The sequence below is a fragment of the Nyctereutes procyonoides genome, unplaced genomic scaffold (assembly GCF_905146905.1).
Source record: "Nyctereutes procyonoides isolate TBG_1078 unplaced genomic scaffold, NYPRO_anot_genome, whole genome shotgun sequence".
NCBI lineage: Eukaryota > Metazoa > Chordata > Mammalia > Carnivora > Canidae > Nyctereutes > Nyctereutes procyonoides.
Genome location: NW_026575131.1, coordinates 52,522,979 through 52,548,279, shown reverse-complemented (window position 1 = coordinate 52,548,279; position 25,301 = coordinate 52,522,979). Strand labels below are relative to the sequence as shown.

General features: G+C 57.9%; 4 protein-coding genes across 8 annotated transcripts; 1 reads left to right on the top strand and 3 right to left on the bottom strand.

The window, feature by feature from the left end:
* The first annotated feature begins 1,601 nt into the window (after nucleotides 1-1,601).
* Nucleotides 1,602-9,150, top strand: FCER2 (Fc epsilon receptor II). 3 transcript variants are annotated; one of them, XM_055343932.1, is made up of 10 exons: nucleotides 1,602-1,674; nucleotides 2,318-2,443; nucleotides 2,737-2,790; nucleotides 3,359-3,421; nucleotides 3,604-3,666; nucleotides 3,789-3,851; nucleotides 3,937-4,026; nucleotides 6,305-6,777; nucleotides 6,929-7,035; nucleotides 7,275-9,150. In XM_055343932.1, the coding sequence occupies exons 1-10, from the start codon at nucleotides 1,653-1,655 to the stop codon at nucleotides 7,411-7,413; spliced, it is 1,200 nt and encodes a 399-aa protein (XP_055199907.1). In that variant the 5' UTR covers nucleotides 1,602-1,652; the 3' UTR covers nucleotides 7,414-9,150. The 3 variants fall into 3 exon arrangements, with proteins under 3 accessions (XP_055199907.1, XP_055199908.1, XP_055199906.1); XM_055343933.1 differs by having other exon boundaries at nucleotides 1,631-1,713; nucleotides 6,626-6,777; XM_055343931.1 differs by having other exon boundaries at nucleotides 1,631-1,713.
* A 2,608-nt stretch (nucleotides 9,151-11,758) lies between these two features.
* On the bottom strand, nucleotides 11,759-13,666 carry TRAPPC5 (trafficking protein particle complex subunit 5). Of its 3 annotated transcripts, none has more exons than XM_055343802.1 (2): nucleotides 13,603-13,666; nucleotides 11,759-12,373 (listed from the first exon to the last, which is right to left on the bottom strand). In XM_055343802.1, the coding sequence occupies exon 2, from the start codon at nucleotides 12,359-12,361 to the stop codon at nucleotides 11,795-11,797; it is 567 nt and encodes a 188-aa protein (XP_055199777.1). In that variant the 5' UTR covers nucleotides 12,362-12,373; nucleotides 13,603-13,666; the 3' UTR covers nucleotides 11,759-11,794. The 3 variants fall into 3 exon arrangements, with proteins under 3 accessions (XP_055199777.1, XP_055199778.1, XP_055199779.1); XM_055343803.1 differs by having other exon boundaries at nucleotides 11,759-12,376; nucleotides 13,603-13,642; XM_055343804.1 differs by lacking the exon at nucleotides 13,603-13,666 and adding an exon at nucleotides 12,654-12,711.
* Nucleotides 13,667-14,283: 617 nt separating this feature from the next.
* Nucleotides 14,284-17,581, bottom strand: MCEMP1 (mast cell expressed membrane protein 1). The gene is made up of 8 exons (XM_055344439.1): nucleotides 17,532-17,581; nucleotides 16,936-17,101; nucleotides 16,480-16,620; nucleotides 15,805-15,933; nucleotides 15,538-15,588; nucleotides 15,300-15,446; nucleotides 14,944-15,006; nucleotides 14,284-14,842 (listed from the first exon to the last, which is right to left on the bottom strand). Coding segments are annotated over exons 2-8 (627 nt in total). The 5' UTR covers nucleotides 17,030-17,101; nucleotides 17,532-17,581; the 3' UTR covers nucleotides 14,284-14,840.
* A 5,169-nt stretch (nucleotides 17,582-22,750) lies between these two features.
* RETN (resistin) lies at nucleotides 22,751-24,073 on the bottom strand. The gene is made up of 4 exons (XM_055344271.1): nucleotides 23,998-24,073; nucleotides 23,715-23,839; nucleotides 23,271-23,348; nucleotides 22,751-22,947 (listed from the first exon to the last, which is right to left on the bottom strand). The coding sequence occupies exons 2-4, from the start codon at nucleotides 23,827-23,829 to the stop codon at nucleotides 22,811-22,813; spliced, it is 330 nt and encodes a 109-aa protein (XP_055200246.1). The 5' UTR covers nucleotides 23,830-23,839; nucleotides 23,998-24,073; the 3' UTR covers nucleotides 22,751-22,810.
* Nucleotides 24,074-25,301: the final 1,228 nt, after the last annotated feature.

Sequence of the window (25,301 nt, the reverse complement as noted above, 5' to 3'; positions counted from 1 at the left end):
TCATACAGCAGGAGAGGCAGCCCGTAACCCCCAGGCTCATCTGACCTCCAGACCCATAGCCTTTGGCACAGTCCTTAAAGTCAAGAGGCTTTTTAAAAGATTTATTTATTTATTTATTTATTTATTTATTTATTTATTTGAGAGGGAGGTGGTGGGAGCACACCAGCTGGGGGGACGGGCCGAGGAAGAGGGAGAGAATCCCAAGCAGACTCCCCGCTGAGCCCAGAGCTCGGGGCTCGATCTCATGACCCTGACATCGTGACCTGAGCCAAAACCAAGAGTTGGACGCTCAATTGACTGAGCCTCCCGGGAGCCCCAAAGTCAAGAGATGCTACAGATGCGTTGGGCACAATGACAGAGGACGAAGCTGAGGTCTGGTGGCGGAGGTTCTGCACCTCCCAGCAGGACCCGGCACACAGCAGGTGCCTGCTAAAGGCTCAGGATCTGAGGACCCACTGTGTGCGTGCAGCACCTCGCTGAAAACCTCACATACGTCATCATGTCATTTGATCCTACCACGATCTCCTGAGTTGGGTGCGATCATCACTCTCATTTTATTAGGGGACACTGAGGCTCAGGAAGGTTGGGCCCCAGGCCAAGGTTGCACAGGCAGCAATAGCGACAGGTGGATTCTCTATGTCTGTGCTACGTGCCAGGCCTTGTTCACAGCACTTTACACCTCCAGGAGGAGCACATCACCACCCTTCGGCATAGGTATTATTAATGATGGCATTTTATGGATGAGGAAATTGGGTTTGAGCTTTAATCACTTGCCACATTTCTTGAGCACCTGCTGGGTACCTTCTGTGTATCAGGCTCTGGGGCGCCCACCTCTGGTCTCAAGCTAGTGACCCTCCCCATACCAGCAGCATCTCTCATTTATTTTTTTTTAAGATTTTATTATTTATTTATTTATTTATTTATTTATTTATTTATTTATTTATTTATGAGAGACGCAGAGAGAGAGGCAGAGACACAGGCAGAGGGAGAAGCAGGCTCCCTGTGGGGGAGCCTGATGTTAGACTTGATCCCGGGACCCCAGGATCACGCCCTGAGCCCAAGGCAGACGCTCAACCACTGAGCCACCCAGGTGCCCCTGCATCTCCCATTTAAATGCAACATTGACTCCTGGCCATGGACCAAACAAAATCAGCAATGGTCTCTGAGCTCCTCAGGCCCCAGATGCTGCCCTGGGCTGGCAACCAGAGCCTGACGTCTAGCCTTCGTGCTCATTAGAACCCAGATCCTGGCCAGAGCTATACCTGTTGAGTGGACTGCTTTGTCAGGTGGTGAGCAGCCCGTCACTGGGGGAATCCAAGCACAGTTGACATGGAGGAACATTCATACTCAGGTGAGAGCACTCTCTGGAGCTGGCACTGGCAAAACCAAGCGCCTGACCCCCTACCTTCCACCCGGGGGAGGAAAGGGGCTCCTGGGCCTTTCTCTGGGAAGAAGGCCCAGTCAGGGGCCAGAGGGAGGTGAGCCCTGACTGGCCTTCTGGGCACAGAGCCAGGCAGGAGAAGGAAGCCGCAGGCCCCTCCCTTCCCTGACTCAACGCCCTCCAACAAGAAAACGGCTTCAGCTGGGGTGCTGGGAGCCCAATAGAATTGGAAGCCAAGTAGAACGGGGACTGAGAACAAGTGGAATTCAGCATGGTGGATCCTCCCAGCCAGGGTGAGGGGAGGGGGCCCGGACCCACGGTGGGGCAACAAGGTAGAGTCTTGGGGGACCCAGGCGTTGGGGTGAGGCCCCAAGGGGTGTGACATCCAGAGAAAAGGCTGCGGGAAGAACTGAACCCCGGGGTCCTGTGTTTGGGGAAGGGGTCCAGGGTGAGGGCCAGTGGTCCAAGGGGAGGGAAGACCCAGCTTTCAGGGCGTGAGGCTGGAGATCTAGCATGGGTGTGTGTGGGGGTAACCGAACCCGAAAATGGGAAGAGGGTCACAGGTGAGAGCTGGGCGGGGGGGGGGGGGTCAGCCATCTGATGAGGAGGAGGGAGGGTCTCGGCTCCTGCCCTGGAGCTGCCTTCTGGACACTGGCCTGGCCCCAGGTCGGGCTTGCTGACCACATGGGGCTGGACGGGGCAGAGGTGCAGATGTGGGGATGCGGGGATGGGCAGAGCCAGGGTTGGGGTGCTCACTGGTGGGCGTGATGGAGCAGCCTGCAGGGAAGGGGTGCAGAGGATGCTGGGGTCCACTGAGGCCCGCTGCCTGGGTGTGGGCCCTGGACAGGCTCCCAGGACTTAGGGGCTCCAGGTGCTGGGGGGACGGGCACGGCCAAGCCCAGTCTCGAGCCCTGCACCCCTTGGCACTCCCCTCAGACCCAGCAGAGTTCCCAAAGTTTTCCAGAAGACGGCGGTGCTGTAGGCCCGGGGTGCAGCTGGCGCTGCTGGGGCTGGCGACTGTCATGCTGTGGGCCGGGCTGCTGACCCTGCTCCTCTTCTGGCGTGAGGACGCCCCCGGCCCCGTGCGGCCTCCCTCCTGTGTCCCCTCCCAGGAGCCCACTTTCAGACCCTGGGGAGCCCCACACACCCTTGGAGTCCAATTGTCCCATCACATCTCCCACCTCGTCCCCACCGGTCCCCCCCAAGCCTGTCCTCCCCACCCCATCCAGCACCCCTGTCTCCCACCCTTTCCACACCTCCAAGGCATCCATCCCCAGCTGACAGGTGAGCTGTGGGTGGCGGGGCGCCCGGGGGTACCTGGAAACCCGGCTTCTCTCCTCTTCTCTCCTCCTCAGACAGGGACACTGTACAGAATCTGAAACAGCTGGAGGTCGCCGCCGCCCAGAACGGTAAGGAGGGGCCGGGGGTCGTGGGGGGCTCTTGTCCTGCTTCTGCTTCTGACCCCTGTGGGACGTGCGAGAAGGGCTGGGCTCCACCGGGAACTAGGGTCAGCCTGCATTGCCCCCTCCCCTGGGGGTGAAAACCCAGGGACTCTGGGGGGCAAGTGGACTCTGAGAAGTGCCTGAGGGAATGCTCTGGAACTGCTCCAGGCCTCGGTTCCCTCAGCTGCGAAATGGGCATCATTTCGGGGTTCTGGGGGCAGAAACCAACTAAGACTTGTGAAGCGCCTAGACCTGCATCATCCCACCAGCTTTCAAGAAATGCCTGCTGCTTTTACGTTTCATTCTGGGGTTGGCAGCCGCGGGTGGGGGGGGTTAGGGTGTGTGCACGTGTTCCTTCTATTCTTGTCTGCATTTTCCTGAGTACTTTCGCCCCAAAAATGAAAAACGAAAGGCTTCAGGCACTGGGTCTGTGGGAGGGGGCCCTGCCCTGGGGAGGGGGCGGCGGGGAGCAGGAGGGATTCAGGAACCTGCCTTTCTGGCTCCTGAGGCCGCGTCTTCTCTCCTGTCACCCCAGTCTCTCGGGTTTCCAAGGACTTGGAAAGACACAACGGTGACCAGATGGCCCAGAAATCCCAGGGTGAGCGATGTCCGCTTGGGTCTGGGAGGAGAGGGGTGGGGGTGGGGAAACCTGGATTAACTTGTCTGGACCACCCATGAACTGCCAAAGGAGGGATGGGGGAGGGGGAAGGGCTGGGGGATGGGAGACTGGAGAGGACCCTGGGGACTTGCTTGCCACTGAGCCCCCTCCCCTGCAAACAGCTGCCCAGGTGTCACAGGACATGAAGGAAATCCAAGCTGAACAGAAGAGAATGAAAGCTCAGGGTGAGAGGTTGGGGTGGGGCGGGGGTCCTGGAGCCCCCTGGAGCTGGGATGGACCACGAGGCTGAGGCCCGGGCTCCCGGACTCCCAACCCTGACCCCAGCCCCCCGCCCGCCCCCCATCAGACTCCGAGCTCTCCCAGAACCTGGATGCACTTCGTTCGGACCTGAGCAACCTCAAGTCCCAGAGTGAGTCTTGGGAGGGAATGGGGGGGTGGGGAGGGAGGGGGGTGCCGCAATTCTCCGACCCCTGTCCCCCACCCAATCACCCAAGGCTTGAACGAGAGAAGCACAGCCTTGCATTCACTGGAAAGACTCCAGGAGGAGGTGGAGAAGCTGTGGATGGAGCTACACGCGTCCAACGGTGAGTGTGCCCATGGCGTGTTGGTTCGCGCGTGTGACCACACGAGGTGATGCATATTTGAATGTGATGGGGTGTGCACACGTGACAACGTGGATGGGTGTGTGCTTATGTGTGTGTGGCAGGGTCCGTGGGGGACACACAAGAGTTTGTCTCTGAGGCCAGCTGCTTCCCTCCAGGGACCTGGAGCAGGTGGGGAGGGGGGTGCGGGGCGGCTCCAACATTTTTTCCTCCTCCAGGTAAAAACATTCCCGTGTTTTACCAGCTCTGGGTTCTCTTTGCCTCTGTCTCTCCTCTGCCCATCATGGCTCGGCGGAGAGTCATCAGTATGATGCCATCAGCCGCAGTCCTCCCGGAGGACTATCTGACTCAGCCGGGCAGGGGGGGTGACCTCTGCAGTGATGGGGTGATGCCGGCGGCCAGGGGGGTCAGGGGGGCGGCCCCCGGGGCTGCAGGAAGAGCAGACATTTAATCAGTGTGCCCTGAAACTGGGAGAGGAACCTGAGTCTTACTGCCCTGAAGTCCTCCCCACACTCACCCCCACCCTTGATCTTGGGTTTTCTACTTCTGGGAAGCCCCAGCTGCCCCAACTGGCAAAGAGAAGAGGAAGGCTCTGTGCGTGGTGTGATGGAGAGCAGTCCCCTGGGACCCTGTGTGGCTGTGGGAATCCCAGCGAGAAACCTGGCAGCGGTCCCTCCGGGGAGGCGTCGGGACCACATTCACCGCGACGGATGACCTTCCAATTCCCCTCCGGTCCCTGGGGTGGCCTGGGGTCTGAGCCCAGCTCCACGGCTGTGTCTCGATTGACTACGCCACACCTAGCCAGGGCACCTTCCTCAAAGCTTTCTTTTCTCCCCAAAGATTTAATTTCCTTCTTTCTTTGGGAGAGAGCAAGAGGGGGAGGAGGAGCAGAGGGAGAGGGACAAGCAGACTCCACGCTAAGCGCAGAGCCTGATGCGGGGCTCGATCTCACAACCCTGAGATCTGACCCAAGCAGAAATCGGGAGTCGGACACCTAACCGACTGGACCACCCAGGCACCCCATCAAAATTTTCTTCAAGTGCCCAGAGATACTCTCTGCTGTTTTAATGCCCCCCCACCCAGAGCCCAGGGCCACGTACTAGTCACTGGCTCATGTGTGAGAAGCACATCCAAATCTGTGTCTCACAGGGGCTATGGACCCCTGGACCCTTAAAAACTTCCACTGAAGCTCTGGAGCCCTCTCTGCACATCATTCCAAGAAAAAAAAAAATTTTAGATTTTATTTATTTATCCATGAGAGACTCAGAGAGAGAGAGGGGCAGAGACATAGGCAGAGGGAGAAGCAGGCTCCCTGCAGGGAATCTGACGTGGGACTCGATCCCAGGGCCCCAGGATCATGCCCTGAGCCAAAGGCAGCTGCTCAACCACTGAGCCACCCAGGTGCCCCAAGAAAATCTATTTTTTTATTTTTATTTTTATTTTTTTAGAAAATCAATTTTAAATCAAGAGTGAGTCAAGCTGGTAACAGTGGGTTTAACCTCCCACCTAGGAGCGTTGGGTGGTGGCGACTGTGCCGGAGAGTTTCTCAGGGTGGGGGCAAGAGGAGACGGAGACCAAGGTGGCCCAAGGTCGAGGCCAGGAGGACCTAGCCCTCCAGGAACCCCCCTCCACAACCTCTCCTGATCAATCCCTTCAACTAGACAAAATCATAGCAACGGTGACCGGGGCTGTTACGGGAGCTGTTGGTGGGGACCGTACACGGGGCAGGTGGCACTGGCCATCTCGGCCTCAGCGAGTCGGCACGGTGATGAAGCCGTGGCTGGCGCGGTGTTGGTGAAGGTGCTGCTGGCCGTGGTGGCGGCGGCAGTGAGGACCGGTTGCTGGCAATCCGGGATCCTTGTGGTTGTGTCGCTGACGGTCGTGGCGTTCATCGCCACGGTGTTGGCAGTTGAGGTGCTTCTGACCGTGAAGGCATCTGCGGTGATGCCAAACCACAACTGGTGGTTGAGGTGCCACCGGCCACGGAGCTGGTGACACGGGGATGCCGATGGTGACTGTTGCGCTGCTGGCCTCTTTGTGAGGATGGAGCTTGGCAGGGACTGAAGTGCTGCCGGCCAAGAGGTATTTAGGATGACGGTGGCAGCGGCAGACGCTCCGGTCCGGTGGGGGTGTTTGTGGCAATGGTGCCAGCCGTTGAGGCGCTCCTGCCACGGGGCTGCCCCTGCACATCAGCGCCAGAGCTCCGGGGCGGAAGGCAGCCTGCAAGACCTCGTTTGGCTCTGGGTGGGTGTGCTTTCAGCCCGGACCCCAAGGGTGACTCCAGGAGAGACGCTGCCACCCGTTCTGTCTACCATACCCGTGGTGCCAACCACAGTGCCAGCCACGGCGCCAACCACGGCGCCAGCCACAGTGTCCACCACGGTCCCAGCCACGGCGCCAACCACAGCGCCAACCACGGCGCCAGCCACAGTGTCCACCACGGTCCCAGCCACGGCGCCAACCACAGCGCCAACCACGGTGCCAGCCACAGTGTCCACCACGGTCCCAGCCACGGCACCAGCCACGGCGCCCGCCACGGTGCCCACCACAGCCGCCCCCCTGAGCCTCTCCTCCACCCCAGGCTCCGAGTGTAACACGTGCCCTGAGAAGTGGCTCAACTTCCAGAGGAAGTGCTACTACTTCGGCGAGGAGCCCAAGAGGTGGATCCAGGCCCGGTTTGCCTGCAGCAAGCTGCAAGGGCGGCTGGCCAGCATCCACAGCCAAGAGGAGCAGGTGCGCCTGGGCCCTGCCGCAGAGGGCGGGGCCCGCAGGCTGGGAGGGGGGGTGGGGGGCGGCTGTGGATCCCCAGCTGGACCTCCTGCATGGTGGGAGGGCCCCGGGCACAGCTGCCCCCCAGCCCTTCCAGTCCTGTCCTGCTCCCCAGGACTTCCTGGCCAGGTATGCCAACAAGAAGGGCACCTGGATTGGCCTCCGGGACCTGGACAGAGAGGGGGAGTTTATCTGGATGGACGAGAACCCCCTGAACTATAGGTGAGGAGGGGGGTGTAGGGGGAGGGGGCCCGAGGCCCTGACTCAGACGGAGGGGGTGCCTCTCTGCAATGGTGGGCCTAGAGGGCAGAGCCAGGTGGGGGCGAGGGGACGCGGGGAGTTGGGATGGGGATCCAGGATGGGGATCCAGGGATGAGGTGGGAGGGCCCAGCCGTCTAGGCCGAAGGCAGTGGGGCTCCTTCCCCCTACTCCGTCCTCTGACCTGAAGCCTTCTGCTCCAGCAACTGGCGGCCTGGGGAGCCCAACAACGGGGGCCAGGGCGAGGACTGCGTGATGATGCAGGGCTCGGGGCAGTGGAATGACGCCTTCTGCGGCAGCTCGCTGGACGGCTGGGTGTGTGACCGGCTGGCCACGTGCTGACTGCCCACCGGCTGCCTCGGCACCCCGGGGTTCGCTGGGATGTGCTCCGAGACACACACCCCGACAGCCCCCTGCCCGCCCTGCCAGCTGCACCGCCTCCGTCGCTCCCCAGGTACAGCCAGGCCCCCCCGCAGGGCTCTGAGGCCCCTCCACCATTTGGGGCTAAGGTGTCGGCAACACTTCCTCGCACCCAAATGGCAGAAGGGCTGTTGACACACCCCCAGCTCCTGCCAATCCCCAGAGGGCCCGTCCCTTGCTCCTCAGCCCAGCCCGGCTGGCTGTCACCTCGCCCCTGCCTTCAAGCGCTCGGAGTACCCACCTCAGAACTTTCCGGGGAGCAGTGGCGGATGCCTCAGACTCCTGGGTCGGGCCCACCCACCTTCTGCTGGAGTCAGGAGTCGACCACACCCCCACCCCAGCCCCGGCCTCCCCAGATGCAGCCCCGGGGTCCTACCCCCCAGCCAGGCTCCCCAACCAGCCCATGTCGATAAAATGGGGCGAGGATGGCCCCCTCTCAGGGGCCTCGCTGGCTCTGGTCTCCAGATGTGGGAGCTGGGAGCTCCAGAACCTGGTGCCTGAGGCCACCTCTGAGTTTCCAGAACAACTGAAGTGGTATTTGTACCTCGCCAACTTTATCCAGCGCCACCCCCACACACACACACACACACACTTTCTTTCAAGAAGCATTTACTAGACAGGGCTGGAGAGGAAGACTCTGGGGTCTGATGCAGCAGAGAACACCCTTAGACCCCCAGGAATATCGCAGGCCACCCCAATTCCTGGCAAAAGCAGAAGGAACCAGAGATGTGCTCGTGATACTCAGGCCCCCTGGAGGGGAATCCACGAGGAGGGGCCCACACCGGACCGCGCGGGACCCGGGAGTCACGGGCCAGGCCAGGGGGCTGGGGAGGGCGCCGCAGTGGCACCTAGGAGTCCTGCGGCCAGGGAGGGGCGGGGGCACGGCTAGTCCTAGGTCCCCTGTTGTCTACCCCCTGCTCACCCCGTCTGTGCCTCCTCCAGACCCCCCCACCCTGAACTCCGGGCCAGAGTGTAACTGTCTTCCTGAGCTCTCTAAAGGGGACTCCCGGCCCCACCCTGCCACCCACACCACATTGGGGTCACAAGCAGCACCTGTTTCCCTCCCTGCCCCCTCCGAATCCTCAGGGAAAGCCTTGTGCACAATCTGCCCACTTCCCACCGCCTCCGGCAACCGCTTTGGGGTAGCCCCCATCCCAGCCTGCCTGTCTCCTTCTTCACTGCCCCACACCTTCCAGAAGTTTCCTTCTGCCTCTGAGGGGAAAACAAAAACAAACCTAAAGTCTCATAGGGAGCTTTGCAATGGCAGATCCCCTGCGACTTGCCTTGTCTCCCCAGCTTCACTTCCGCTCTCTCCTCTGCCAGCCCCAGCCTCCTTTCTGGCCCTTCCACATGGAGGCTTGCTCCTGCCCCAGGGCCTTTGCACGTGTCCCTCCCCCCACTCGCTCCTCAGTGAGGGCTATCATGGGCTCCTCTCCCCTCTCGTTTAAAACGGCACCCCGACTCCAGATCCCTTTTATCCTGCCCTACTTGATCGCCTCGAACTCTTCCCCTTCTGAGAAAATGTGTCATCCACCGCTCTGTGTGTTCCGTCCCCCTGGGGCTTGAATGTGAGCCTTGAGGAGGGAGCTTTTGTTTTGTTCTGGGACGCCAGCGCCTGACACATAGTAGGTGTTCAATAAAGAGCTGCCGAAAAATGAACACGTGTCCACGAGCAAATGACCTCTTCTCCCAGAACCCACTTCGTGGTCTGTTAAGTGAGGGGAGGCCTCATGACCACCTGGTTCACAGGGCTGGTGCTGGGTTCCTCTTCCTCACCCCACCCCACCCCGCCCACCCCTCTGGGGCTGCAGCAGACACGCCATTTGTGGCCCCAAGCAGCCGGTCAGAGCCACAACCCCCCCCCCACCCCGGTCCCATCGCTGTTCCACACCTCGTTTATCCACAGGTCCCTAACCACCCTCAGCAGGGAGAAACAGACCGCGGGCCCTCTCCCAGCTTCCAAGCTCTCCAGCTCGCCTCCCTGGGGACCCACCCAGCTCTTCCCCTCTGGCGTCCTTCACTGCCAGGCCTCAGGATGGAGCTGGCTGGGCCATTCCTGCCTGCCACCAGCCCCCCTACCCCCACCCAGCAGGCCCCAGAAGCCGCTCTCCAGGGTCTCTGAGGACACCTCAGGCTGCTAAACCCAAGATTCCTACAGTTCCTGCTGAAATCTGGCTTCTCGGGCCCCACACACCCCGGCTCACTCCTCCAGGCCTGCGGCTTCCATCCCTGCCCTCCCAGACTCCAAATCTCAAATCCTGGCTGGCCTCCTAGACACTGCCCCCTCACCCAATTCGGACGGCCACCCTGATCACCCCTTCCCCCAGCTCCCTCGGGGCCCCTCCCTCCCCCAACCAACAGCTATTTCCTGCCCATGACCATCTCCTGTGCTACACATGGTAGGTGCTCTCGACAGTTCTATTTATGCTGTTGACGTTATCTTCTTTGCTATGTGCAGAAGCCTACCCCACCCCTCGCAACCTCGTGGAAATAACTGAAACCTCCCAGGTCTCCCCACATCTTGCCGGCCTCCACAATGCATCACAGAGCATCGGAAAGGTTGCATCCACCCCACCCCTTTATAAACTCCATAAATCATGAGGGGACCTGAAATTCTCTTTCACACCAGGTTTGTTCAAGTACGAGAGGAGAGGAAGGAAATTTGAACAAATCTCCCTTCAAAGGGATCCCTGGGTGGCTCAGTGGTTTAGCGCCTGCCTTTGGCCCGGGGCGCGATCCTGGAGTCCCGGGATTGAGTCCCACGTCCAGCTCCCGGCATGGAGCCTGCTTCTCCCTCCTCCTGTGTCTCTGCCTCTTTCTATCATAAATAAACAAATCTTAAAAAAAAAAATCTCCCTTCAAAAAGTCTGGCAGGATTTACTCTGGGGAGGAGGAGTGATCAGGAACACAGAGGGGGTGGTGGGCCAAAGGGAAAAGAAGGGTGGCCTTAAGTGTCAAATTTTACTTTTTAAACAAGAAACACACAAGAGCACCTGGCTGGCTCGGTCGGTAGAGCATGCCTGCCTGACTCTTGATCCTGATCAGGGTTGTGAGTTGTTTTTTTTTTTTTTTTTAAGATTTTTTATTTATTCATAGAGACACAGAGAGAGAGAGAAGGAGAGACACAGGCAGAGGGAGAAGTAGGCTCAATGCAGGGAGCCTGATGTGGGACTCGATTCTGGGTCTCCAGGATCACACCCTGGGCTGAAGGAGGCGCTAAACCGCTGCACCACCAGGGCTGCCCAGGGTTGTGAGTTTTGTTCGTGAGCCCTCCCCACCCCACCCTACCCGTGTCCACCCCCCTCGCCGGTGGAGCGGAGATTACTTAAAAATAAAATCTTTAAAAATAAAATAAAATCACAAACAAGGAACACAAATGTGCTCACATGGCATCAGTATTAACTTCAGACACCAAATGATTCTGAAGTGAGCCCACCCATTTCCCCAGGTCTCTAGAGGCATAGTTCCCCCAGTGTGGCCCCAGGAGCATCAGCAGTTCCTAGGAACTTGTTAGAAATGCAAATCTTCAGTCTGCCCAGATCTTCTGCAGAATCTGAAACTGGGGGGGGGGGGGGGTGTTGGTGTCCAGCCACCCCTGTTAGGACATTCTCAAAATAAGATACACAGGAATCCCCCGAGGATCTTGCTAGAATGCAGACTCTCGGTTGGCAGGCCTGGGGTGGGCCTGAGGGTCCGCGTTTTGACAAGCTCGCAGGAGATGCTGATGCTCCCAGTCCCGGACCACACTTTGATGAGCAGCAAGCGTCTAAACAGGGGTCAGCGACCACCCTCTGCCCGGTTTCTAGTCACACAGCCACACCCAATCCTTGACCTACTGCAGTCTACACTGCAGAGTAGCTGGACAGAGACTGCCAGGCATAAACTAGTCACTATCTGGCCCTTTACTAAAAAAGTGTGCCAGCCTCTGGTCTAAAGGAGTCTCTTACTTAGTCTGATCCCTCCACCTCCATCCCCAGGTCTCCAGCCTGGCCTCCAATTGTGATTCCAGAGCGGATCAGCATTCTCCTTCTGCAGACTTACCCCCACACTGCCCCCGGCCTCCCCCAGGCCCATCTGTAAGCTGGGGCTGGTGGGACCCAGCCCACCCCCACCTCTCGGAGGTATTATAAACATGCTTGGATCCTGGCCTCCCTCACCAGCCTGAGGCAGGCACCTGGGTCAAGGCCATGAATGGATCTGTGAGCCCGCCCCCCTCCACACACACACACACACACACACACACACACAAGACACAAGACACATGTGGGAAGGGGGCTCTCTGCATTCTTTATCTCCCACAGGGTCAGCGGCCCTCCAGGGCTCGGTCCCGGGCTATGACCGCCTCTTCAAACTTGATCATGAGCGTGGTGCCCTTGTGCCAGTGTGCCGTGACCTTGGCTGGAAAGCCGCTGTGCGTGAGCACCGCCTCCACGATGCCCGCCGTGAAGCTGGCACAGTTGAGCGTGCTGTTCTCCTTGGGCACAGAGATGTAGGCATTGATGAGGGGCTCCCGCTCGATGATGTAGAAGGTGCGCGCGTCATCGTTGGCCTGCTCCAGCTTGTCCGCCTCCTTGCCGAAGAGCGCCTTCCACACGGCGCCCTTGACGAACAGCAGAGCACCCAGCACCTTGGTCTCCCGCCGAGCACCCTTTTCGCGGGCCACCAGCGCATCCAGAACGCGGGCGCCCACCTGGCGGCCCAGGGCGGCCAGGCGCGCCTGCAGCTCGGCCACGGAGAAGACCCGGCTCTGGCAATGCTGCACCAGCTCGGAGAAGAGCAGCGCGAAGGCGCTCAGGCTCACCTCGGTGCGGGGCCGCACCAGCGCGCGCTCCAGCAGCGCCGACTTCCCGCGCGTGAAGCGCGCCTCCATGCTTCCGCCGCCCTGCTGGGACACAAGGAGACATGTGTCGTGGGGCGGGGGGGACACGAAGGAGCACTGCCCCCCCACACCCTTTTTTCCGTGCTCCGTGGCCGACCTCCACATAAAAAAAGAAAGGGGAAGGAGAGGGGGCATCTACCAGTACATAAAGCACGCCTCTTCCAGGGAAGTAAAATGGGGAAATTAGTAAGTTCACACCCCTGGCGAGGAGGGGGCTTGGGCTGGAGGGAAGAGGGGGGCCCCAAGGGGGAGATCAGAACGGGGGGACTGGAAGCCATCCAACCTTAGGGTTCCAGGTGGTTGCACCTACGTGAAAAGCACCCTCGCGCCCCCTCTGCCACCTGTGGGAGCAACGAGAGAACTAGTGCGTGGGGGAGGAGGCATCAGACCTAGGGCTCGGAGGGGACAAGGACGGCGGCCGCGAGAAGTCTCAGGCACTCTCCCCCCGCAAGCCTGCAGCTGCCCCCGCGGACCTCCCGCAGGTGAAGGCCAACAGCCCGGAGGGCTTGGGGCTTGGGGGACAAACCAGGAGGAAAGGGCTCTGACAGCGCCCGTCTGGCACGCACGAAGCTCGCCTCCTTGAAGACGTGGACGGGCTTTCGTTCGTAAGGAAGCCGGGGGGGGGGGGGGGGGGGGATGGGGGCTCCGAGAAGGCGCTGGGAACCCGCCCACCTGCGTGCGGGGCGGCGGGAGACACGGCAGGGGCGGCCGGCGCGCCCCGGGGCGCGGGGGGACCAGGAGGGGGCGCGCGAGCCTGCGGCCCCAGGGCACCCAGCCCGTGGAGGGTGGGGTTAGGGACCCGCAAGGGGCCGCGGGAGAAACCCTGGGGGTGCCGGGCAGGGACCCCGAGGGCGCTGAGACACCCTCCGCCCCCATGACGCAGGAAGCGGCCAGAGGCCGGAAGGGTCTGGGGCTACTGGGGCTGCCCCCAACGCGGTCCACGAGAGGGATGGGCACACCGCGGCGGGGGGCTCCAGGACGCGCCCCGGGCGCGGCCGTCTACACCGGGAGCGCCCAGCGCGAGACGCAGGGGGCGGTGCTGAGCCCCTCCCCGCGGCTGCGAGGGCGGCCAGGCCGCGGAGGCCGGGAGGGGCCCGCCCTCCTCAAGGACCCCTGGCGAGGGCCGAAGGGGACGGACCCGGGATCCCCAGGCCCGCGGGAGGCGGGGCGGGGCGGCCCCGGAGCGGACGAGGCGGGGCGCGGGCGGGGGGCGCGGGCGGGCGGGGGCTCACCGGGACTCTGCGGCCGTCGGTTCGGCCGAGCTGCTTTACGGTGCCGTAAACCGCCCTGAGTGCGCAGGCGCGGCGGCCGGCCGGGCCCGAGGGCGGGGCGCGCGCGCGCTGGCGGAGATTCCAGGAGCGGCCGCCTGGGGGCGCGCGTGTCCGGGGCGCCCGAGCGGGAGGTTGGCCCCGCTCAGAGGGCGCGGAGGGTCAGCTGCTCGGGGGCACGCGCTTGACCATGGGCCCCCGTGTCTGTCTCCGCGGCCCCGGTGTGCCCGGGCCTGTGCCCGCTTGTCCTGGGGGCACACCTACGCCGGCACACGCGTTCTCCTCCTAGGCGCGGCTTCTCTTAGGGACCCAGGCATGCCCGTGTGCGCGCGTTCACTTGTCTTGGGGACACGCGCTTGCCCGTGGGCACATGTCCTCGGGAGGGACCTACATCCGTGAGCCGGGGGCTTAGGGCGCTCGTGGATACACGCTCAGAGGCACAGACACTCGCGAACACGGCTCCGCCCGTGGGCACATGCTTGGGCGCCTACGCGCGGGGGGACATTGTGCCCCTCCGGCCCCAAACCCGCCTGGGCACACATCGCATGGAGACTCGGTGACTCGCTGGGTGCGCGCCCGGGGACACACCGGGACCCCCTGGCGGCATTCATCCTGCACACCCTCGTCCCCCAGGGTTCCTGGGATCATGTCCACGTGCTCACTGTGCGGCTTTCCCCACGCCCCAACATTTGCCGGGCCCTTCCCCGCCAGGTCCCCAAAGCCCCCAGATGTTCCCAGTTCGAGACCCAAAAGCCACATTCTTTTCCTTCGGCCTTTATCTTCACAAATCACACAACGTGAGCGCAGGAACAAATGGACATACATGTGTACGTGCTCTGAACCCCCTCCGTGACATCCTCAGTCGCTCGTTGGCAGACACCTGTTCACACCAACACAGGTAGTGACAGGGCACCCACAATTACAGTGACACGTGGGGTGCCCCCCCCCACGGCTCTGCCGTGACACATTTACACACAACATACCACAGGACAGTCACACGCGTTCATGGTGCTACACATGTTGCCAACACCTGCACTCACACTGACACACTTCCGTGGTCCCTGCTGACACAGCCACCCGCTGTGTCACGCCTTAGGCTCACAACACACCGTGGTGCACACACGTGTCCATCTTCACTGGGAGGTGCAGCCCCGTCCGCCAAGCTGCAGCCAGGGCTTCGATGTCTTGGCAGATATTGAGGTCTCTGCGTGGGATGGAGACCCAGGTCAGGTCACTCCTTCCCCCAGGAGAGAAACTGGGACCGAATCTGTGGCTCCCTCATCCCCCTCCCCAGCCCCAACTTACATGGCTTTGGCTTCTCCAGCATCTTGGAGATTTCCTGTAACTTACTCTTGATATGGCTTATGTCTGGGGGCAGGAGGACAGGAGAAAGCTGGGGTGGGGTCTCACACAAGACCCCCACCTTTATCAGAAGCCCCCTCCCTGCCCGACTTCTACCCTGGGGTGCTGCAGAGCCCGTGTACTTGGCGTTCCCAGCAGCATTTAAATGGGACTGACTGACTCAGAAGGTGACATCCATCATGCCTCTAAACCCTCCCGCACTGGGGGTTGGGGAGTGGGACCCCCCTAAAGTCCCCTCCCCCAATTCCCAGCACCCAACATGAGACAAATTCCAACCCAACGAAGGTCAGCAAAGGCACCTGCTGGCAGTGTCTTCACCTTCTCACTCGCAAACTGGGCATTTCTCCCGACCATGGAAATGTCATGCTTGGCCTCCACCAGGAGCTGCCGGACGGTGCTCCAGCCCTGATTCTGCTGCTCCTGGCACTCTTGCACCGAGACGGAGACTGGGGCATGCAGTGGGCGTAGCTGTATCACTGCTGATCTCCTTACCCCCACCCCGACCCCCTTGGGCCTCCCCCAGGTCCCGGCCCTCACCATTCCAGAGCTCCCTTTTCAGGGCCAGCAACTCCTGAGACACCTCCAGATCTGTTCAGGAGGAGGGGTGGGGGAGGCAGAAAAACCCTTGAGGAACCCCTGTTTCTGCAGTCCTGAGAACAAGGGTGGGGGAAGGGAGAGGAACGAGGGAGAAGGGAACCAGGGTGGAAACACTGGGCCTTCCCACCTCCTGAGGAACCTCCACACGGCCCCAGGCCCCCACGGAAAAACAAAACAAAACAACAACAAAAAAAAAACCTTACTCACTCTTCATGAGGACCAAGACTAAGAGAATGATGCAGGACAGGGCGAGGAGCATGTACAGGCTCATGATGACTCTGTGCAGACAACGGGGCAGCTGGCCAGAGTCTGAGGGCAGCCTAGACAGGGTTGGGACTGGGGTAGAGGCAGGACAGGTGACCTCCAGGGCCCAACACCACCACTCAGGCCATCACCACTGACTCTAACACCTTCAGAAGCTCTGTCGCCTGCACCCCCTCTTCCCAATCCTGTAGCCACTGTGACCACTCACATGCACCCTGGCCAGAGCCACCAGCAGCTGTCCCTAATGCTGTCATCATCACCCCCACCCTTACCATCCCCTTTCCCAGCATTCACAACGTCCGGCAGTAGCTGTCACCAACACCCACCAACATCGGTGCCTAAGGTTGTCAGCATTGTCCCCAGCAACAGGTCTCACCAGAACCGTCATCGGCTCTGTCTAGGTGGTTCCTTCGTGATCTACTACATGGTCACCTCCTCACCATCACCATCACCCAAACCTTCACCAACACTTCCACCAACACCAACACCACCATCATCATCACCACCTGAGAAGTTAACCACCTGCCCCCTGCCCCCGGCTGTAACACACGTGCCACCAAGCCCCACACCACTGACCCCGGCCTCCACGTGGTGATCCTTGTTCCCATGATGCCCTACCGTGGGCCCCTCCCAAGGCCGTGTGCTGTGTCCTGGCAGATGGCTGCTTGCTCTGATTCTTGGGTGGTAAATGGCTGCCCTTTGGCTGGTCCTGGTTTCTGAAGGCCAAGGTGATATTCTCATAGTCAGGGTTATCTGCACCTGTGGGTGGGTCAGTGAGAGTGGAAACCTGCCTGGAGCTCTGGGGCAGGGGTGGGGGTGCGAAGGGCGCTCAGAGATCCTGGCTCACTGAACCCCCTGCACACAACATATTTCTGGGGATAAAAGACAAGGAATGGGGAAAATAAGATCTGCTGCTTGGTTAGGTGGAGAGGGTGTGTGGGAGCATTTGGGGGATACACATGCACACATATATTTTGGGGTAGGAGCCCTGTGACCCCACTTTCAGCCCCTTACCTCTCCCATCCCAATCTCGCCCCCCCCGACCCCCACCCCCACCACCCCGGGGTACCTAACCTTCCTTATCAGCTGGGACCCTCTGTTTCTTGTCTTTGAAGGCTGCTGCCTGCATCTCGACCTTCTGATTCGTGTAGATTTCCTCAGACTCCATGGTTCCCGGTGGGCCCGTTTACCCACACACATCCCCACCCACCGGAAGGTGTCACGGCAGATGAGGAAATCTCTGGGTTGGGGGAAGGGGGAGGAGAGGTCAGCCTCCTCTTTTCAGGGACCCAGGACCCTCTGACCCTGGGGCATCCTTACCACCCCCCTCCCAGATCAAGAGGGTCTTAGGAGGCCAGAGGTCTCATGGAGGGCCAAGCAGAGAAGCCCATGGACCCAGAGACAGGAACCAGCATGGCCAGGAATGAGCAATAGAAGTGTTAGCTAATGCTATGGCGGTCATCATGTTGCAATGTGCAAATGCATCAGATGAACACCTGTACATCCCGAACTTACCCAATGTTAGAAGTCAGTTATACTCAATATAAATAAATTTTTAAAATCTTCAAGGATGGTCAAGAACTTTAAAGGAAGCTGTGTATGTGTCTACCCAAATGAACCTCGTCCCCTTCCCCTCTCAGGAGAGAACTGTGACACCTTGGGAGTCTCACCTTTTAGGTTTGGGGTATCTGGGCTTGGAGGCAGGATTTCCAGGCCTCCCACATCTTCCTCCCCCACTCTCTGCCCCAGTCCCGTCCCTCAGCTCCACTCCAAGAAGTTCTACTTCCCTAAAGCCTCATGGGGGAAAGGAACGGATGTGAGGCAAGGGGTTCAACCACCGGAGGTCCACCCACATCTAGGACTGAGGCCAGACCCATGCCTTGCCCTAACCCTGGACATGGTGTCCCCTCTCCCCGGGGCCCCAGACGGAGAAACACTTGGAAATGCTCACTATCATCTGCTTGCCTGCTCACCTAACCACACTCACAGCCACTCCCAAGAACCGTTACACACCTGCTCACATGTTCCCGTGTCTTGCTCGTTGGCAGCCTTCTACATGTGTTTACCCCAGAGAAATATCCAGAGTCAGGCATTTGCATGTCTGCACTCTGTCTAGGTGTCTTAGAGCTCTCTCTGTGTCTGTGACCTTGAAAACTGGAGCTAAAACTGAGACGTTGATAGGAAATTCTTTAGGTTTAGCAGAGTGCCTTCTAATGGAAGTATATGTAGACCACATCTTTAAAAATTTCTAGCAGCCACATTAAAAAGACAAAAAAAAAAGAGAGAGAGACAGGCTAAATAAATTTTAATGATGTATTTTTTTAACATAATATACTCAAAATGTTATCACTTCAGCATGTAGATAACACTTAAAAATTTTTGGTACTAAATCTCCAAAATCAAACGTGTATTTGCACTTATGGGACATTTCAAGCGTTTGATGGCTGCAATACTGGACAGCACTGGTTTAGATGATTACAGTTCTCTTCCTTTGGAAAAAATAAGTAAAATATAATTAAAACACTTTCTATGTGGGAGAAGTCGGTATGTTTTAGCTTTTTATTTTTTATTTATTTTTTTAAATATTTATTTATTTATTTATTTATTTATTTATTTATTTATTTATTTATGATAGACAGAGAGAGAGAGAGAGAGGCAGAGACACAACAGGAGCCGGGAGAAGCAGGCTCCATGCCGGAGCCCGATGTGGGACTCGATCTCACGACTCTAGGATTGCGCCCTGGGCCAAAGGCAGGTGCTAAACTGCTGAGCCACCCAGGGATCCCCTGTTTTAGCTTTTTAACTATGTGATTAAGTTTGAGATAACTTTGGAATGGTCTCCCAAGGTTTGGTGAGGATAATGTTGTTTTCTTTTATTTTTTTTAAGATTGTATTTATTTATTCATGAGAGATACAGAGAGAGAAAGAGGCAGAGATGTAGGCAGAGGGAGAAGCAGGCTCCCTCCAGGGAGCCTGATGAGGGATTTGACCCCAGAACTCCAAGATCACCTCCTGAGCCAAACACAGACGCTCAACCACTGAGCCACCCAGGTGCCCAATGCTCTGTTTCCTAAACTATTGCCAATCTTGTCTTGACTGATTTCACAGTGATCAGATGGCAGCTCCTCTCTCTGATCTTAGAAGTCCGCAATTGAGAGATTGGACCCTGACGCAACAGTCACAGAGAAGATGGACCAATAGGCAGCTGGCTCCACCTGTGATGGACAGGGGCAGGGGGTAGGGCACGGAATTGCACATTTCTGTAGGTCGGTTGAAGTTAAGACCAAGGACCATCCAGCCCTCTGGACAAAATAGCAGTTGTGAAACTAGATGAGCAATTGCAGTGTCCTGAGAGGACTCTGTGAGGTTTCCTGACCAGCCCTTGCCATGGGGTAACACTCTCAATTTTCTTTTAAGAAAGAATGTGTGGGGGCCCCTGGATGGCTCAGTGGTTGAGTGTCTGCCTTTGGCTCAGATGGTGATCCCAGAGTCCTGGGATCGAGTCCCGCATGGGGCTTCCTGCAGGGAGCTTGCCGATGTCTCTGCCTCTGTGTCTCTTTTGCTCATTCCTGGCCATGCTGGTTCCTGTCTCTGGGTCCATGGGCTTCTCTGCTTGGCCCTCCGTGAGACCTCTGGCCTCCTAAGACCCTCTTGATCTGGGACGGGGGTGGTGAGGATGCCCCAGGGTCAGAGGGTCCTGGGTCCCTGAAAAGAGGAGACTGAATAAATAAAATCTTTTAAGGGAAAGAAAATAGAAAGAAAAAAAGAGAAAGAAGAAAGAAAGAAAGAAAGAAAGAAAGAAAGAAAGAAAGAAAGAAAGAAAGAAAAATGTGCCTCAAGTCCAGCTAACCATAAACCAGGGATTGGTTTAGAGTGGGCCATGATTTTGGCCCAGCCAATCAGAATCTAAGATTTGGCACAGGGGTGGGCAAATGAGCCAGATTCAGGCAATGAAACTCAAGCCTGGGACTTTTGTGGCATTACCCAGGATAAAAAGGCATTTCCTCTCCCCTCCCCCCAAACCGGGAAGATGTAAGGCTGGAGCTGTGATGGGGGAGACCCCACCTGAGAGAGAAGCCAGCACTGAGGAAAGCAGACCTGAGAGAGAGTCAGATCCAGGAGTCATCACCTGAGACCTAGATCCACCCATACCTGAATCTGTTGTTCTAACCCTGGGCTTCTCGGGGCACTTGGGTGGTTCAGCTGGTTAAGCGTCTGACTCTTGCTTTCAGCTCTGGTCCTTGCTCAGGGTGGTGAGATTGAGCCCTGCATCGGAGTCTGCTTGTGATTCTCTTCCTCTCTCTGCCACACCCTCTCTCTCTAAAATAAATAAATAAATCTTTAGCTCCAGGCCTCTCAGTAACATATCCAGAAACTTCCTTTTTTTTTTTTTTAAATTTTATTTTTAAGTAATCTCTACACCGAACACGAGGCCCAAACTCACAACTCTGAGAACAAAAATTGTATGCTTCACTGACTGAGCCAGCCAGGCGCCCCCAGAAACTTCCTTTTACTTTTGCTCAAGCTAGCTTGAGGTGGGGTTTGCGGCACTTGCAACTAGAAGAGTCTTGGCTACCTCAGGGGGGCTGAACAGTTGGCAAGTGAGAGAATGGGGGCTTATGAAGGGGCTTGTTATCCAAGTGTGCACTCTGGGACAGGACACTGACTGCTGGAATTGAGGGCTCTGAAGAGGACCTTCTTGGGGTCCAAACACAGGGGGACAATTGAGTGGGACTTGGAGATGAAGAGGCATTCAGATCAGAGTCTGGGGACAAAGGAGTGCAACCCCCTCACCCCATCCACATCAGTGAGGGGCCGGGACAGGCAAGGTTCTAGATTCACCCTCTTGGCTCCTTCCTCAACACAGTTCTATCTGGATGGTCCCACCCCCACCCTATGGCCACAATGGGGTTAGGAGGGAGGATTTAGGAGGGACATCTCTGAATTGGGGTTTGGGTAGGCTCCAGGGGCAAGAGGAGAGTCTGTGATCTCAGCTCATGGCTACCAGGATGAGACAGGGGGCCGTGCCATCACAGGGGGCAGGGGGCGAGGTGGGAGCATAACATGGGAGGGGAGGGATGGGCAGAAGAAAGTCTTGGGCACCACCTGCCACCGCCTCCCTCCCTCCAGGAGACTCCAAAACACCCTGAAAACCAGGATCCCACCCCATCACCCATTCTCCAGTCCATGCAGTATGCTGCTGGGGACTGGGACATTTGACTCTGGGGTCCCTTTCAAGATTGGGCACCGAGTGTCCTGAAATCTGTGTCTGCATCTCTCAAGGGCTAGATTTTAAGACCCCTGGGTTAGGATCCCTAGGGAACTGGACCCTGAATCACCTGGATCTGTGTGCTCCCAGGAAGCTAGGTAGGGGTTACAGGTGACTCTTCGTCCAGATCAGAATTCAGACTGGGACCAATGTCATCCAGGCTGAGATGGGGACTTGATGGAAGCAAGAGACTCTGTGTCTATGTGTCCACGTTCCTCTTGCCATGGCCACGCCTGTGTGCACCAGGGGTGCCTTCTTGTGCCTATGTATGTGTCTGTGGGCATGGTGGGTCTCTGTGTGACCATAGTAACCGGGTTGTATACTGTGTGTGCACATGGCCATGTGTCACTGTGTGCCTACATGCAGTGTGTGCCCCTGGATGGTGTATCCACGTGTGTATGTGGTTATTTATTTAACAGACACTTCCTGTGCACCTACTATGTGGCATGCTCTCTCCTGAGTGCCAAGAATACACCCAAGAGCAAACAAGTACCCTGCCCTGCGTTTTCACATTCAAGTGTTCAGGAGGACGGCGTGGCTCTGTGTACTGCAGGTTGTAAGTAACTATTCGAAACTGTGCTGCGCGTGTGAAAACGTGAACTTGTGGTTCGTGGCCTCAAGTAAGAATTCTCAGCAGGCTCCTGTGAAGACTGCTTCCTGTCCACCACCCAGCTTCGCCTGTGCCTTGAAGGCTGTTGCTCCACGAAGTTGGGGCTCAGGGCTCTGGGCTGAGAGATGACTCAGGGATCCACCTTGACCCTGAGGCTACTGGGGGCTTGGAGCCCTGGAGTGTGTGTGTGTGGGGGTTGTCCCTGTCCCAACCAGACCCAGACCCTGAATGAAGCCTCATTGTAGGGGCTGGGGCAGAATGACCCAGCGACTTCCCAGAAAGCGAGACAGCCGAGGGTGATCGTCAAGGCGGGCTCAAAGGTAACACTCACTTCCCCTCCTGAAGGAGGTCATGATCCCTGAGTGTGTCTGTAGAGGAAGTTGAGGCCTTGTTCAAGGAGGTGGGGTTGGGGGTACAGCATGGGAGGGGAGGGATGGGCCGAAGAAAGTCAGGGCACCCCCTCCTCTGCCCTATCACCCCTCCCTCCAGCGTCTATGTGCCCCACTCTTTTCGGAGACGGCAGCTCAGTCCCCCACACCCCATAAAATACAGACAGCGGGGGGCCTGGGTGGCTCAGTGATTGAGCATCTGTCTTTGGCTCAGAGCGTGGTCCTGGGGTCCCAGGATCCAGTCCTGCATCGGGCTCCCCAAAGGGACCCGGCCTCTCCCTCTGCTTGTGTCTCTGCCTCTGTCTCTCATGAAGAAATATTTTTTAAAGATTTTATTTATTTACTCATGAGAGACACAGGCAGAGGGAGAAGCAGGCTCCCTGCAGGGAGCCTGACATGGGACTCGATCCGGGACTCCAGGATCACGCCCTGGCCTGCAGGCGGCGCTAAACCGCTGAGCCACCCAGGGATTCCCCCAAATAAATAAAATATTAAAAAAAAAAGAAAAAGAAAAAAAAAAGAGCGCCCAGACCCTCACCATTTTCTGTGTTCTCAGTGTTTATTTCCAGTCCCGCCCCTCACCGGCCCCGCCCCCGAGGCCTCGCCCCGCCCCCTCTGCGGTCTGACCCCGCCCCTCCGGGCCTGGCCACGCCCCCCAGCCCGCACCGCGCTCCCGGGACGTCAGGCGGTGGCCTGCAAGCGGCAGCAGCGCGCCGCGGTCCAGTCCATGCCCGCGCACTGGCAGTGGCATGTGGTCTCGACACGCACGTCCCAGGAGCCGCAGGCGGAGCCACAAGCGCAGGCGGTGACGGCGAAGCCTGCGGGCGGGAGCGGAGGGTCTGGCCCCCGAGCAGGAGGCTACGGGCCGGGAGGTCTTGGGGGGGGGAGGGGGCGGAGCTGTGAGCTCCTACACCCGGGAATGGGAGTTGGATTGCGTGCGCCAGGGAGGCTGGGGGCTGGGGACCTGGACCCCAGTGTGCTAAGGAAATGCGGTCCCGGAGCTGGGACGGGGGGAAGGCTGGGGCTGCAGACCAGGACTCTGGGGAAGTTGACTCGAGAAATAGAGGCTGGACTTAGGGGAAGGGGTTACTGGGTATTGGGAACCTAAGTGAGAGCCTGGAAAAGGAACTTCTGTACTCACCTGCGGGGCAGGTGGCCAGGTCCCCCCTGGAGGTGACGCTCTGGCAGCTCAGGCCAAAGTTCCTTATTGTCTCCAGAACTGTGGGAGGGAGGAAGGAGGGAAGCCCGGGAAGCCGTGATTCAAAGCAACCCCTTCCCCCTTCTCGTGGCCCTGGCCCTTGTGGTTTGGTTAGGCAGGGGGGCCAGAAAACTTTTCTGAGGAAGGCCCAGGTGGTCCAGGCTCTGGTGGACAGCCATGAGGTGGGGAGCTCACCACCAACTCCCAGGTTCTGTCTTGACTTGGGTGTTTTAGAGGAAGGGGGACTGGGAGCTTCTGCCAAAGGCGGAGCTGGTTGGGGGCTGGGGTTGGGTTGGGCTCTGGATGGGGTTGGCTTGATGGTTGCTGCATGTCAGGGGTTAGGGGTCCTCGGAGGCCCCGGGGGACATTGGAAGCGAGGGTCCTCACTTAAGGAGCTGGTGCCATCCTGGATCTTCTCTTGGATGGCCTCATCCACTGGACACAGAGACTTGCCACACGCCAGCAGCCCCAGGACAGGGAGGAGGAGGGGAAGAGCCTTCATCCTGCAGGTGCTGCAAGAGGGAATGAAGATACCCCTAGCTGGGTCAGTCCCTTCTCATGGAGAGGGTCAGGCCTACAGAGCGGGTGGGCTCTGGAATCCTGAGTCCCTGTGGGGGACATGGGCCCCTGGGGCTGGGGTTCTGGGCTGAGCAGAGTAGCTGTCACTTACCCTCTGGATGGACTCAGCAAGCCAAACCTTGGACACTGGTTTTATGCCCCAACCACATCTCCCTCTTTAAGGCTTCTGGATGTGGAGCTTCCTGTATTGGCTCAGGGTCTTGGCCCCCTGGCCCTCCCATCCCACATCCGGGCCAAGAGGAAGCCCCCAGGGCACACTATGGGCCCCCGGGGGTGGGAAGCTCTGCCCCCCACCCCCACCACCACAACCACAGTTTCCCCATTCAAGAGTCCACCCATCTCACATCTGGACTGGGACTGGTCCAGGAGGTAGTGCCTGGGGGATGATTCCAGAAGCCCTTGTCTTAGGGACAGGCGAGGAACCAGGAGTTTGCATGCAGGGTCAGGGAATGCAAGCACAACCAAAATAACCCAAATGTGAGAACCGCATACCAAAATGCCTATCAACAATAGAATGGATAAAATCATGTGGTTGTTGCATGTTTTTTTTTTTCTTTGAAAGGAACAATCTGCAACAGACGGTGACAAACTTGCAGCCCATGGGACAAATCTGGCCCACTGTCTATTTCTGTGCAACCCTAAGAATGGTTTTTACATTTTTTGTTTTTCTGCTTCTTCTTTTTAAGACACAGATTTTTTAAATTGTGGCAAAATACATTTCACATTAAATTTATCATTTTAACCATTTTTAAGTGGACAGTCCTGTGACATTAAGCACTTTCATATGGTTAGACAACCATCCCCACTACCCATCTCCAGAACTTTCTCATCTTTCCAAGCTGAAACTCTGTCTCCACAAAACACTAACCCCCCATCCTCCTCCTTGGACCCCCTGGGTCCCACCATCTACTTTCTGTGTTTTATGAATTTGTCTGTTCACACCTCAAGTAAGTGGAATCACACAATGCTTATCCTTTTATGTCTGTGCTTTCACTCAGGGTAACATTTTCAAGATTCATCCGTGCTCTGGCATGGGTCAGAACTTCATTCCTTTTTATGGCTAATAATCCACTGTAGGGACACACCACTATTTTGTTTATCCATTCATCTGTTAGTTGTCCCCTGCTCTGTTGTTGCTACTTCTTGTGAATGATGCCCCCGTAAACCTTGGAACGTGTGAGCATCTCTGAATCCCTGCTCTCGGTTCCCTCGGGTACGTATCCGGGAGCGGGAATGCTGGATCATATGGCAATTCTGTGTTTAACTTGTCAAGGAACTGCCAAAAAGTTCTAGCATTTTTAAATCATTGGGGAAAAAAAATTTTAACACTTAGTGACATATGAAAAGTAGATGAAATTGAAATCTCAGTGCCCATAAATAAAGTGTTCTTGGAAC

Bases quoted from the DNA above. Each gene is read 5' to 3' on its own strand.
- RETN (XM_055344271.1), bottom strand. From the start codon at position 23,829: ATGAAGGCTCTTCCCCTCCTCCTCCCTGTCCTGGGGCTGCTGGCGTGT. The intron at 23,349-23,714 runs GTGAGGACCCTC...TCCCTCCCACAG, and splicing joins GGATGGCACCAGCTCCTTAA to TTCTGGAGACAATAAGGAAC. The intron at 22,948-23,270 runs GTGAGTACAGAA...TCCCGCCCGCAG, and splicing joins CCTGGCCACCTGCCCCGCAG to GCTTCGCCGTCACCGCCTGC.
- TRAPPC5 (XM_055343802.1), bottom strand. From the start codon at position 12,361: ATGGAGGCGCGCTTCACGCGCGGGAAGTCGGCGCTGCTGGAGCGCGCG.
- MCEMP1 (XM_055344439.1), bottom strand. From the start codon at position 17,029: ATGGAGTCTGAGGAAATCTACACGAATCAGAAGGTCGAGATGCAGGCA. The intron at 16,621-16,935 runs GTTAGGTACCCC...ACCCACCCACAG, and splicing joins GGTCCCAGCTGATAAGGAAG to GTGCAGATAACCCTGACTAT. The intron at 15,447-15,537 runs GTGAGGGCCGGG...TGCATGCCCCAG, and splicing joins GAAAAGGGAGCTCTGGAATG to TCTCCGTCTCGGTGCAAGAG.
- FCER2 (XM_055343931.1), top strand. From the start codon at position 1,653: ATGGTGGATCCTCCCAGCCAGGGTGAGGGGAGGGGGCCCGGACCCACG. The intron at 3,422-3,603 runs GTGAGCGATGTC...CCCTGCAAACAG, and splicing joins GATGGCCCAGAAATCCCAGG to CTGCCCAGGTGTCACAGGAC. The intron at 3,852-3,936 runs GTGAGTCTTGGG...CAATCACCCAAG, and splicing joins GAGCAACCTCAAGTCCCAGA to GCTTGAACGAGAGAAGCACA.